General features: G+C 39.7%; 1 protein-coding gene across 5 annotated transcripts in view; it reads left to right on the top strand.

Annotated features, from left to right (window-relative positions):
• CDK8 (cyclin dependent kinase 8) overlaps positions 1-14200 on the top strand; it is a 74899-nt gene that overhangs the window by 19837 nt on the left and 40862 nt on the right. For 3 of the 5 annotated variants that reach the window (XM_069013098.1, XM_069013089.1, XM_069013079.1), the window contains exon 2: positions 3696-3771. In XM_069013098.1, the coding sequence (XP_068869199.1) occupies positions 3696-3771 (76 nt within the window). Of the gene's footprint in view, positions 1-3695; positions 3772-13718; positions 13745-13770; positions 13792-14200 lie in introns of those variants that run through there. The other 2 variants (XM_069013109.1, XM_069013119.1) reach the window with 2 other exon arrangements.

Here is a 14200-nt window from a genome sequence, read left to right as displayed (position 1 = left end):
GCAGTGTACAAAGTCAGTTTTCTTATTCTTGCTGCTCTCATGCAGCATGTTACTAGTGGGGAGCACCACAGTGTTGAAGATACCAGCCTTCTTAAGTGCAGGAAAGTAAGAATAAATTGGTACAAAAGTAAGTTTGCAGATTGACCAGCTTTTCTAAGCCAACTGATAGGTGGAAGAGCTGCTGAAGTTACTTAATGTTTAATTCCAGACAGCAGAGAAAGAGAACAGATTTTCCGAACATGACCTCTCTGTTAGAAGGAAGAAATTTAGTTGAATTGAGTCTTACTGTGCCCTTAAAATGCAGCCTGCTAAGTGGCCCATTTTGTTACTCACAATTGGCTGTGGAAGATGTTTATAAACAGGGCTTCCCCCCCCCCCCCCTTTTTTTTTTTTCTTTTTACTTACTGCTTTTTTTTTCTGTTTTGTCATTGAATGTCTCTTTATCTTCAGATGTCTCTCATCTTCAGAGAAGGAAATTGCTCCAAATCATGGAGCAGCCTTGGGCTGCGCTATGATTCTAAATAGACTATTGGCAAAATATTGTCTTAAGTTTTGTAAAATAAGCTTGGTCATTGTGTTTGGCACTCCTGTAAACGGTTACTGCTCCCTTTAAAAAGTATTCTCCCAGTTCCCTTCGCTCCCAAAGAATTACACTAGGTTTTACAATGAAAATATCACTTGCCTTAAAGGTAAAAGTAGGATATTCTTACTTCTGTAAATGGAAAAGCTGATACTTCTGGTGTAATGGGGTAACCATGGTGTTTTAGCGGCCTCAGTGTAGAACAGATGTTAGGAATGGGTTAGAAATTGGTGTATTACTTTGTATCTCAATGGTGCCAGCACAATTCAGAAAATTTAAGTCTTAGAAGCCTTTGGTATATTTTTTTCCTTATTCTGGAGTGGTGTGTAGTGTGGTGCTAAGAATGTGCTTTATCCCTAAACTTAATTTATTTTCCTTCTTTTTGCCGTGCTTATATTTCTTCTAGACTGCTTGGGTACGCTGGGGACCCAGCAGAGGCCACTTGGTTTGAGTTCTCACATGCAGCACCTGGGCAGAGCAAAGCAGGGAACAGTTCATTCCCTACAGCCTTGGGTCACTGTAAGGGCAGAGCACGATTGGGCGTTGAAGCTCTGGATTTCAGCTCTTAAAATGGCCTTTAATGTGAGAAGATTAATTTTCAGAGGCTTCATCCATTGCTCTGAAGAAACCAAATGCTGTGTTCTTTAAGCCACCTTGTCGAATTTCAGCATCAAAGCCCTGAAAGAGTTAACATACACAGCTGAAAGCGTGCACTTCCAGTTTTGTTCTAGGAAACAGCTGAGGGGTTTTTGTTTTTTAAATATTTCCAGAGGTCTACCATCTGGTATGGAAAATTTTAGTACAAACTTAATTTGGCAAAAATTAAAAATAGTTGTACCATTTTAAATGTATGGCAAGCTTCATTGTAGACAGTGGTACCAGAAGTGCTTGTAGTGTCCCCAGTTATATGGTAGTACTTATACTGGCTTGTATACTGACTGGTCCTTCAAATACCTTGAAATCTAAGCAGATAAGCAACAGGGCAATGAGAATAACCTTTGGTCTGACCCATTTTGCTCCCTATTCTGTCAGTGGTAATGCACGTAACAGTAGCAGCTGTGTGGTAGCGCTTCTCTTGAAATAGAGATCTCTCCAAACACCTCAAAATTAAGTAGATGAGCACACAGGGCAATGAGAATAACCTCTAATCCAGTTCATTCTGCTTCACATTTCTGTCCAGTAACAGATGGATAGCTAGCCATTGCTAGCTAGCTAAGGCAGATAGAGGGTAAAACAATTTTTAGCTGAGAAAATTTGATCTTTTTCTATCAGCAGCATTGGAAATCTCTGTCCTGGAAAGCAGGTTGGGGTTGTTCAGAAGCTGCTCATGGAATGGTCCATAACTCCCTTATCTACCATGAGTTTGTGTAATTTGATCTTAAAATCAAATTACCAAAGATTACCAAAAGATCAAATTGTGTAATTTGGTCTTAAATTTGTTTATGCTTTTGATCCCTGTAATATTCATACATCATGAGTTGCACAGTTCAATTATGTGCTTAGTATCATAATAGTTTCTTGGTTTTGGGCTGCATGCAACTTATTTTCGTTTAAGGTGTGAAGAGGTGTGTGCTCTGGGGTATTGTATAACACCTTGTTTTGGCCACGTAAGAGTTTGTGCTCAGCATTGTCTCTTTCTCTTCCAGGCTGGCAAGTTTTAGGGTTTTATTATATGGAAACTTCTTAATGCCTTCTATCATTGCCTTCCCCTATTCTTTTTTTCCCCTTTTTTGTGTCAAATGCTGTGTATTTTCTTGTCTTTTACCTTGCTGCGTCCATGTAATTCCTCCGTTACTGAAATCTTGTCCACTTGCTGTTTGTTCTTTCTACTCGTCTGTGTTCACGTTTTGTCCATTATTTTCCCACTTTCTTCTCTCTTCCCTAGGTGGTGATTAATAGGGGAAAGAGTGTGTTTTGGGTAGGAATAAAGCAATTCAGAGATTTGCAAATCGTGAGAGCTGGAAGAAACTGGAAAAAAGTGCATTTGTTCCCAATCCTTAGCTACAGCTTAGTTTTATTTGCCTTAAGGATGTTTGAATTGTGGGGGGTTTTTTTGGGTGGCTCTTCACAGCTGGGAAAGCTGGATTCATTAAAAATGAATAAGGCTTCTTATGTAACTTAGAGGTTTGGGGCTATACAAGTGCTCCAAATATTGAAGGCAATGCTGTTATGTGTCATTCCCCCCAGGAGTTCTGTGCATGCCTGCCCACAAGTGGGAAGGACAGGCACTCCATCTCTTAAAAGTTTTGAGTCTTTGAGGCTGGGAATGGGCAAGAGTTCAGTATCTTCTTTTGCTGTAGTGTATCTCTTCCTGATTTTGCTTTTGGTAACTGAAGTTACTAATAGGCTTGCTTTTGAAACAAGTGATTCTAAGCTACATACTGGTCAAAGTACAGGGAGGTCTCGGTATTGGTTTTAAGTGTTTGCTATGTTTGAAGCCAAGCAAACTTTTCATAGAATCATAAAATGGGTTGGATTGGAAGGGGCTTTCAGGGTCATCTAGTTCTAGCTCCAATATCAGGGACAGGGACACCTTCCACTGGAATACACTTCTGGATTCTTCAGATTGCTCTAACGTCTGGTGGAGTTTTTTTATTAATCTTGGCAGTTCTATTACCTTGGTAGGAACAAAATTTTAAGGTGCAGTTTGGTATCTAGGGGAAAGAAAAGATGTTTTAATGTGGCATTGGTTCTGGGCTACTAAAGAATTCATTAAAATATGGGTGAGACTTACTGTGTCCCAGAGTAATACATTTGTGTGAGATAAAGCCCTAGTGAGGCTTATTTCTAGTATGTGCTAATTGTTTGCTTTGTTTTCTTTTTAATAAGAGAAGGAAGAAATGGAAGAAGTGTTAATCATTGCATTTTAAAATGAAAGTTTTAAAATCATCTCAGTGTAGTGAGAGCAGACTTATATTTTAACTTTATCAAGGTGCTGTGGTTAGCTTACAGTTTAGCTGGATGTCCAGACATTTAACTGGTAAAGAATGAAAAGCAAATAAGATGCATAATTTGTGTTCATTAGAAACTCATCTCTGAATGGTACTGAAGAGCTCACATTGAATTCACGATGCAATTAAAAAGAAACAAACCAAACTTCTTTTTCTCTTCACAGGAAAGATGATAAAGATTATGCTTTAAAACAGATAGAAGGTACTGGAATTTCCATGTCTGCATGCAGAGAAATAGCAGTAAGTAACAGTTCTTTTTACTAGCAAGCAAACTTACTAAAAGTATTAATTTGCATGCATCCTGGGTTTTGTTTGTTCAGTCATGTTCTACTGTGGGTGCTATATCTTTATCATAGGAGTATAAAGTAAGTACAAATGTCATGGAAGATTTTATGTATCTGTTATGTTTGCTGTCTAAAATTGACAGTGTTTTTAAGTTGCAATTTACTGCCTGCCTCAGGGCAGATTATATTTAGATGCAGCAGTTTAAAAAGATGATTGGAGTTAGTGACTTCAATTACACATTTGGTCTGACTTTTGGTACTTCAGTTCTCTTCCTAAAGACATTAGTTCTTATTGGATTACAATTATTAAAACATTTTAACTTCTGTTTAAGTGAAGATTTCAAGCTAAACTGACACAGTTGTTGCCTTGGAGGCTGTAATACAGCCATGAATGCTATTCAGACATTTTCTTCAGTTTTTCAGGTTTATATTTGTATATTTCATGTTGTTAGAAGCTGGTGAATAATGTAGTCTAGTTATAGTTTGTGAGAAGCTTGAGAAGAAACACTGGAAAAACGGGTATTATGAAGCTTACCTGTTGTATGTTCTTATGTTTTACTGCTGCTTGGGTTCATTGTTCTTGAAATGTTTCAAATGAAATTGCTTACTAAAAGGAAAAGCACCTAACTTAAGGGTGTGTGTGGGAAGGGAATAGTTTCAGTCCATATTCCTCAAGAGTGTAAAACTTTACCCTAAATTTCATTTTGATTGACTGAAGTGAGTACTAGGCTTTCTCACTTAGTCAAATTCCAGTTGGCTTCATGACAGCAAAAATGTTAGTCCTTGAACTGAGGTGAAAAAAATGAAACACAATGAATATTCTTTAGGAGATGTTCTTTTTGTCCAATGGTCAAAGCTGAGCCTTCTGCAGCTGTAGACATCCACTCTGAACTAAAGGAGCAGAAGACAGGGTCTTAAATTTTGCTGCTTTCAGCCATTTGGGCAGAAGTTTTCCAAATGCTGTTACTCAGGCTGAATGATTTTAGGAAATGTCAGCTACCATTTCAGGGGGATTTGGGATGAGTTGTTGTCTTTCTGCAGTGATTTGCCTAAAAAGATTTGAAGAGTTTGTTCTGCTTGAACTTGGCAGGAGAAGCCTGGCCGGTGTTAGGGAAGTGTCTCTGCTCTGTGTAGGACCCTAACTCAATTTCTGTGTATTACGAGAATCATTAACTTGGCTGACAGGCAGGAAGGATTTGGCCTCATTCCTCTTGGGCCCCAGTATTGATGGAAAAGGAGCGAGCAGCAGGGGGGCTTCCTCCATGCTCTGAGCTGCTGCAGCATGTGCCTTTTGAAGAGAACAGCAGTACAGCTCAGGACCCACGTGGGACAAGGTTGGGGAGGGGAGGAGGGAGCATAGTGCAAATACCAAAGATGCCAAGAAAGCAGGTAGAGAGCAAAGAGGGGAGTGGAGCCCAAAAGCAGGCGTAGGGATAGGAAGAGAAACCTGAAGCAGCATTTCTTGAGCTATAGTTGACTTTGCTTCTGGTTATGCTTCCAGGCTTGCGACTTCTAATACTGTGGTTGAGTTTTCCTGCAGTTGAATTAATAATTCACCATGGACTTTGAGGTTTGAATTTGGTTTTGCCATTCTTTTGATGTTGCTGTTTGAAGTGACCAGGAGAATTTTTTTTCCCCTGGAAAGGTGTTGTTTCTTTTAATTCTGTTTAAAATAGACTTTTTTCCACCCTTCTATCAATTAATATTGTAAAAGAAGCAAAATGAATATCATATGGAAATTAATCAAATTGAGGATAATAATCATAGTGTTTATATTGGTGATGTGAGTATATGTAATGTGTGAAAGTGCTACTGAGTTAATCAGCAGTGTTGTACTCTGTCATCTGTACATATAACTAATAAAATGATTTGGTTTTGTACTTAAAAAGTCAAGGCTGTGTGCCAGACTTTGTTACAGTGTGTTCTGGACTACCCAAATTAATGCATTTGAAGAACATGGTGGCGTTAAGAGGAACTTGGATGATTTGATTTGCCTTTGAGCTGTACCCATTTCAGTTTCTCTGGAGAGCTGAAGCTTGTATATTCTACTCTGTGACAATCTTGGAAGAATGCAGTTTGATATAAATCCCAGTGAAACTCTTGTTTTTACAGCTCTGCCTTGGCTTTTGTCTTACGATGACTTACTTCAGTTTTGGAGTATTGAGTAACTTTTATATTTAAAAATGCCCATAATTTACTCTTTTAAGACATCTGTTTGATGCAGACACCTAAGTTCAAGAACAGTGTAAGAAAAATAAAGTAACTATTGAAATTCATCAGTTGCAGGGAAAGGTTGGAACTAAGTTAGAGACCTGATTTCAGACAGCTGAATCAGTTATGGGATGAGCTCAGTATATAACTCAGTTTAAATAAGTTATTTGTTCAGGGTTTTTTTTCTTCAGCTATTTTAATTTTGATTTTCTTCAACCATTTGTTTACTTGGTGGAGTTAACAGTTACTGTGCTAATTGAATCAGTATGTTTCATATCAAGCTAGTTGAAGAGTTGTATTTTTCCTTATCGTTGCCCCATTCATCTACCATGGTAAACATTTGTGAATCCTGCCTCTTTCAGAATTTTAACTGAATGTTTGGCTGCTCATATCTTGTTCTCTGCAGATCTGTGCACTGCCTGCTGTGCTGGGTATCTGTTTTGTGATCTGCAATTTCAGTTCTGAGGATTTAAGCAGGCACTGAAAACTGCACATTCAGCATGCCAAGAGTTGAATTTGTGTTAGGTGGGAGAGCAGAGGGACAGAATGGTGAGAAGATTTGTATAAAAATATGCAGATTATACAAGCCCCAATGATTGATTCCTCGTCTTCTGATTTAATCACGTGGAAGAAAGTCATTAAACCCTATCCACCTGGAATAGTGCAGCAAATGCTATTTCACAGTTCGCAAAGCAGGAGAATTCTTTAAGGCTGTAGAAATCTGGAGTAGTTAACCAGGCTTTAAATAGAGCTTCAGGATTTTGGCTTGGGCAGTTTCCTATACAGGAGTCTTAGGTTTTGAAGCAAGCGACTTGCTGACATGTTTTGTGTTGATTAGCATTTTTCATTCAGTTTTAGTAGGTTTGCAAGTACTTTGCTTGCATATGCTTCCTTTGGCTAGTGAGGAGTTGCTTAGGTTGAGGTTTTGTTTGGGATTTTTGTTCGTTTGTTTTTTGTTTTGTTTTGTTGAGGGAGCTATGAGGGTTTTGTTTTGGTTTTCTTTGTTGTTTTTTCTTTTTACCAATTTTCCATGTAATCTGTTTATTTGTGCCTGGTTAGGTCAACAGAAATACCCAATAACATTAATTTTTGATTTGGCCCTGAAGAGGAAGTGCTAGCTGTGGTAGCAAATGCTTTTGTTGATGGAAATGCTGAATGTGACAAAGCAGATCTGGGGTGGACAGTGCTGTGCTCTGCCTGTCTTCCGTCTGTGTTGTGTCCTTTAAACACCATATCCAGTTTGTGCGAGTTAGAACAGCCTTGAGGCTGCTGGGGATGAAACAGAAAACTACAGAACAGTAAGCAGCTGGCTTCTCTGGTTGTTTTCACTCTTTAGGTCTGCCTTGGAGGCATTCCTAGGATTTTGTGTTTCTCGTTATAACAAGTGCAGGCTGTTGTCATAAAAGGTGATGTCCTCTGTGTTGGATCTAGTGATAATGTGACTGTAGGATGTTCATCTTTGCTAAAGGGCAAATGAGCAGTTTTGTTAGTTTGTGGAGTGAGCAAGCAGAGTTGAGCCATCCTTTGGATGTGCTGGTGCTTCCATAACTCACATGAAAGGGACAGGCTCTGCAGCAGGCCTGCTCACCTCTGTTATCTGCACTGTCCTTACAGCTTTCAGCTGGGCTGGAGGGTGGCAGAGATAGAGACAGAGGCAGAGCAGCAGGCCTGGCTCCCATGGCAAGTAAGAAGGGAGCTGCTGTTGGTGAGTGGTCTTGCCTGAGTTGAACTTGGTGGAGGAGGCTCCTCTGGAGAGTAATTGGTCCTTTTCACACACTGGGCCTTCCGTGCCCTGGGTGACAACAGTGTGTCACCATGTGGCTATCAGGTCTCTCTTCCCTCTGCCAGTGGAAGGGTTGGAAGAAGGGTGTAAGGGCTCTTTCATAGCCAGTCTGACTGTGATTTCTGCAGCCTGCAGCAACCAGAGGACCCCCATGAGGCAGAAGCCAAAACTGGGTGACACCAGGATTTACTCTCTTCAACACCTTCCTTCCCTTGGCAAGGAACAAATAACTCTCCCAGTGAGCTTGCCTGAAGAGATTCTGAACCAGCTGTGTGGCAATGAACAACAGTTGGGTGTAGGTTCCTCAGGTTATGGGGGCTGTCATGTTCCTTCCAGGCTAACAGTTGCCCACAAGAAAGACCAAACACAGAAATCACTTAGATGACTGCATGTCTTCCTCATGTCAGAGGGCATGTTATGGTTTCTTGGCAATCTTTCCATGTAGTGAAAGGTGACAAAGTACTGAGGAATTTGATGTTTGATTTGACTCTTTTTGGCATGTTTAATGATTCTCAAATGCTTTAGTTTAATGCTAACATGGTATGTAAAATATAAATTGTGACTGAGTACAAGCTACATTACTGATCTGAAAACAATATTCTTGAGAGATTTTGTCTAAAGGGATGGTTGCACTATTTTTAGTTCTGTGACAGTGGTACAAAGATACCGACTAAATGTAATTAGAATCCTTAGGAATCATAATGTTTTCTGTGAACAGCAGAATTTGTCCAAGCTTGACATCCAGTACCTGTCTCATCTGGGTACTTCACCCACCTCCTTACTCTCGGAGAACATTTAATAACATCTCTTCTAATACTTCAAATGTGTTTGGAATTAGAAGGTGCTAATAAATACTGACTTGCATGTAACATCACATAAGACTCATTTATTTTAGAAATTGTGGAAGCTAAAAAGAAATGTGGGGTTTTTTTCCTCTAGACATTTTGTGTTGTCAGTCTTCTTTTTTGCACATTTAGGACTTTAAAAAAATCAAAAGAATAAAATATACAACCTTGTGAAATTGTTGCTTTGTCTGAAGAACTGGAGCTTTGAAAATGTGTTGTCAGCTTCATAATAAATTCTTAGAGTGAGCAGTTACAATGCCTTTGTAAGCTTTTATTTGAACACTTCTGAAAGGAAAACAACATGTACTTTCAGCAGGTATTCTGTTCTTTTTTAGTACTGTGGAATGTCTGACTCGTGAGAATGTAAAACTAAAATTGTATTTACACTGAAGTGAACAGATCGTGAACCTTCTGCGTAGCAGCTAAACCAGCCTGGGATTTGAGCAGTTGTATAATAAAATTGGGGGGTTAGTTTATATAACAAGTTTAAAGTACTTGAGTAGAGCTCCAGTGTTTCATAGGAAACTAAGAATAGTGGCTGGAAATTTTTTTACAAATTTTTGTGGCTTAGAATTGGGTGACATCTCTGGAGTTGTCATATTCTATTCCTGCTCTTGCAGACAAGCAAATGGTACCTTAAAAAATTTAGCAAGCTACAAGTTAAACTTGTAAGGAAAAGAGATCTCTGAAGGCAGTTTCTGAATCTCATTCTAGTAATGACTCTATGAACATTATTCAGCCTTTAAGCCAAAATTAATCATGACTAATTTGTACCCATTTGTACTTATCATAATATTGTCAGTTAAAATAGCTCTTCTTTTCTGCTCTCATTTTAAAGAGAGAGATAGAGACTGTTTCTTCTCTGCTTTGTTTTGGCAGGCTATAAGCATTTTGGCTTGGCTTGCTCGTTTTCTTTGAGCATTAGGCTCTCCCTTCCTCTGGGTGTGGGCTTGGGCTTTCTTTGCCCTGTTGCAGTTGGAATTAATCTTCCCTGAATGGACCAGAATTATGCATAGTGTTTCAGGTAATGTCTTATTGCTGCTTATACTCACCTGTTGTAGCAGCAATTCCACTGGCACCTTATTTGTTACAGGATGAGTAAAATTTGTCATTCGCTTTCCAGTCTGAAAGTTGCCTCTCTGCATCAACTGCAATCTGCTTTGTATTCCGAGTCCCTGTTTACCCATTTTTCCATTGTAAGGCCATGGCATGACTGTTAATACATGATGTCAGTTGCTGGATCCCTTGGTGAAACTGGTGTGAGCCTTCTTGAAGCATGAGATGATGATTAGAGTTTGAATTTATGCCATCAAACTAGCCAGATAATGCAATAGTGACTTTTGCTTAAATGAATGTTTGGTTGATACTGCCAATGGCTTTGTGTGTAGCCAGTTTTCTGACTGTCCTAAGGCTTGGGAGAAACATGCTGCATGGCACTCAAAGGAAGGTGGTCAGAGGAAGAAGCTGCTTTTTCTAAAATAGCAAATGTTCTGACATAGGGGAAGCTCCTTTTAGGCCAGATTACCTGGCAAATTGCTCTAACAGTTGTGCTCCATTATAGGATTTTAGAACCATTTGGGTTTGGAAAGATGTGTATCATCAAGTCCACCCATTAACCCAGCACTGTCAAGTCCAGCACTAAGCCATGTCCCTCAGTAACAGCACATCTGCATGTCTTTTAAATACCTCCAGAGATGGCAACACAACCATTTCCCTGGGCATCCTGTTCCAGTGCTTGATAAGCATTTTGGTGAAATAAGTTTTCCTGATAACTAACTGATCTTAACCTCCCCTGTGCAACTTGAATTACAGAAGTATGCATGGTAGTATTGCAGGGCTACATCTTGCAGGTTAACATTCCCCACGGACCACAAAGATTAGCAAGCATCAAGGGCGGGGGTGAAATGGCATTTGCAGTAGAGCTAGAAATCCTCACTTACATGAGGAGTGTGGTGTCTGGGCTCATGAGAAGTGTCGTGGTGGAGAGCTTTACGGGAAATGTGGGAACATCACCGGAGGAAGCAGGTCGTGTTCATAAAAAATTGTGCTGACTTCAGCTCATATTTTATGTGAAAGATAATTGTTGTTAGTGCAAGAAAAGATTGGCCTTAGTCATGCTGCAGTTTTCCTGATTCCTTTAGTGCTGCTGTTGATTATTTAATAACATCCTGTTTTATTTTGCTTTGTCCTTGTTCATGAAGTAATTTAACAATTTTATGAATCATTGGGATGCTTTGATTTACTGTCCCTCAGCTACCCCATGGCTGTGGGATGAGTATTTCTTCATTTCAAGAGGGAGATGGAGGGACCTTAGTGTGAGCCCAGGACCTGCACACAGGGCTACTGTTTCCCTTGCTGGATCTCGAACAGTATGAAAGCAAGGGCAAAATGGGCTTCTAACCCTCAAGTCAAAACAGGTGTATTGGCATTTTTGTCATTTGCTGATTTCTGTTTCTTTGAAGGTCTGTTGGATCTCCTTTCTTTATGAGGTGGTACCCAGACTAACTGATGTAAGAGGAAATAGATTTGGTTGAGGAAATAGATTTGAATCATCATGTGATATGCAAATGAAAAGGAAGGCAATTTACTAAGAGCCAAACACATCATTTTTGTCTGCTTTCTCTTTGTGTTCTACAGAACTGAACTAGAATAGACAGAAGCAGTTAGATGACAGTCATTAGGCCAAAAAACGGCCTTTATCATTAGCAGACATCATACTGATACTCAAAGCATGCTTCTTGCAGTCTACTTTGTCTGAACTGTCTTTGTTTGAACTCTGTCAGCTGCTGGACACAAGTCAAGTCATCTGGTAGGAAAGGCATGTGGTTTATGGGCTAGAGAGGCCTGGTTCGTGGAGACTGAGGTTGCTGAAAATGCTCTTTTACAGCCCATGTGATGTGTTATCATCTGCATGAGCTCTTTCAGATATTTCAGACAGAGTTTGCATTTGTCACTGTGTTTCAGCCTTTCCAAGGCAGTGATTCAGGAATCATCTGTCACCACTGCAGCAATCATTTCTTTATTCTGATGGTTTTACTGATGTATGTTAGCCGTCTTATTCACTGGGTTGCTTGTGGCTGTCTGGCTTTGACTGAACCCATCAGGTTTTTTAAGCAGATTGAAATAATGTGGATTTAACAGCTATTCAGCACAACAGGCAAAGGCAGAAACTAGCCAGAATGATAAACTCAGTACACAGATGTGCAAACAGTAACAGCTCTGTCAGTGACAGTAACAAAGGCCAGAACTCCTAACACAATGGTGATGGGCTGCAAAAGGAACTTCTCAGGTGTGTTCTTGGGAGTGTCAGCTGGGACTTTGTAACTGATGAGAAGGAAAGCAGGTTGCTATGGATTTTTGAGGATAGTGGGGTTTTGGGGTATTTGAGTGGACTGCTGGGGTGTTTAGAGGAAAAATAAAAGGCAGGAAGGGGAGTGATCAAGGTGGATGGGGGAGGAAAAAAGCAAGGAATGCTGTGAATCTCAAAGTCTGCAGTATTGACTGCCTCTAGAACAAACAAGGGAGAATTCTGTCTATGTTGCCTTGCTATACAGATAGGGAATCCTTCTGCTGCATTACTTAGTTTCTCATATTTGTGTCCAGCTTTGGTAGTAGGTTCTCTGTGTGTTCTTCAAGCTGAATCACGTTTGATTTGAAGAGGTCAGATTTTTTTAGTAGGTGACAGCTGCTACCTGGGGAATAAGGAGTAGGACAGACTTAAAATGGGATCAGAAAGAGCAAAAGGACCATTACATTATTTTTTAGAGCTCTGACTAGTATCTGTGTCTTTCATTAAGGAATAGTTTGTTTTATTTGGTACAGATGTGTCCATCAGACCACAGGAAATAGAGTATTTTGGTATGGACACATAGTTGCTGAACTGTCATGTAATCTTCTCATACAGGTAATAAAATCTTTAGCCTAACTTCAATGTGTGAATTAGACAGGCTGGGCATCAGTCTTCTTGTGGGAAGTTATGTGATTGCCTTTGCACTGCTTCTCTTGTTTCGTTGTGGGCGTGATGTTTAATTCCTCTTTCTTTCACTTACTAAACGGTCTTACTCACAAATTTTCTGGCTTTTTTGTTCTTCCATTCATGGCTTCCTGAGAGGGTTTAGCTGCTGGCTGTGGTTAAATTACCACAGTCTGTCCCCACCTGTAATTGATAAAAAAGTGCAAATAAGCATTTCTTGGTTTTTCCCATGCTGATCTTATGCTTTGTAGGAATTACAGGCATCTAAAGAATTTCCATACTTGTGGATCCTGCCTTAAAGTGCCTTGATGTGCTGCTTTTACAAATCTTAGTTTTACTATGCTCAAACTCTATAGCCTTCTGCATTGATTTCTATTGTTTTGTCTCCTCTACACTGTGTCCCTGTTTGGGCTCATACTTAAGGTAAAAGCTCTGTGGGCTATAGGTTTTTTACTCAAGAAATGCCACACTGAAGACAGGTCAGTGAGTCATAATGCGAGTCTGTCTCAAATGAAATAGGAGAGAAGGAAACGAACACAGATATATGCTTCCATTTTACTGTCTCAGTAGCAGTAAAATTTTAGCACATATGGCAAAGGTATCAATAGAAAGGAATGAATTTTTTTGTTTCCTCTGTTACGTAGTGGAAAAATTATATTTTATTGAAAATAGATTGTTTCAGAATTAAGTTCTGTATTCAAAGAGTCCTTTAATTTTCCCTTGGCTTTTTTTAAAAAAAGAAAAAGCCCTAACCATTCATTTTAATAAAAATCATTTTAATAAAAGTCATCATTTTTGGCACACTGAACTGGCAATCATTTGACTAGTTTTGGGTAGTCACAAGTTTGCTTAGACAAAGCTTTTGTTTCTTCCTTAGCAATGGAGTGAGTACAGTTTGATTGTAACATGACCAGTAAAGCTCAAATAGACTGATACTGTCTGTATTCAGTTGTTGTGCTGTTCTCCTTTTGGTGGGGTTAAAACTATAGTTTCTGAAGCAGCTGAGCTGGTTTAGCGGCTCACTGCTGCTGAAAGAAGTTCCAGGTGTGTCCCTTTGCCAGGGCTGTCTCTGCTGTTAGAAGCCTGACTTGTTTTCAGCTCAAGAGCTCTGTACCAGGTTACCTTTCACCAGCCTTTATGCATCCAGAATAGTTTTCTCTTGAAGTGGGTGTTTTTCTGTGGGTGGCTTCTGTGAATGTACTAACTGCTGTAATCTATGTTGTGGCAAAAAGCTGGACCCTCTTCTGTATAGAGTTGTGACCTTGTAGATCAGCAGAGTCCACCTTACAAACCCACACCTTGGTTTAGCTGACTGCATTGACAGCTCTACATGAGCCATCCCATTCAGTCTCAAATGACTGCAGTAATTGGGAGTGAGGAGAAAATAGGGTACCCCAAATGGGACTGTTGAAGATTCCAGCCTATGTGAAAGGGCAGATGCCACAGCTTGCTGTTTGCAGAGTCATCTTGGTCCTGGATAATAGTGAGGTTTTACATAGACTTCAGCTTTTAGAACATGAGTAGGAAGTGAATGCCTTGAAGGGGTTATGACCCACTTTCAGGTTTGGCTTGA

The sequence above is a fragment of the Aphelocoma coerulescens genome, chromosome 1 (genome assembly GCF_041296385.1).
Source record: "Aphelocoma coerulescens isolate FSJ_1873_10779 chromosome 1, UR_Acoe_1.0, whole genome shotgun sequence".
NCBI classification, from domain to species: Eukaryota; Metazoa; Chordata; class Aves; order Passeriformes; family Corvidae; genus Aphelocoma; species Aphelocoma coerulescens.
This window is presented reverse-complemented; position numbering and strand designations above follow the sequence as displayed.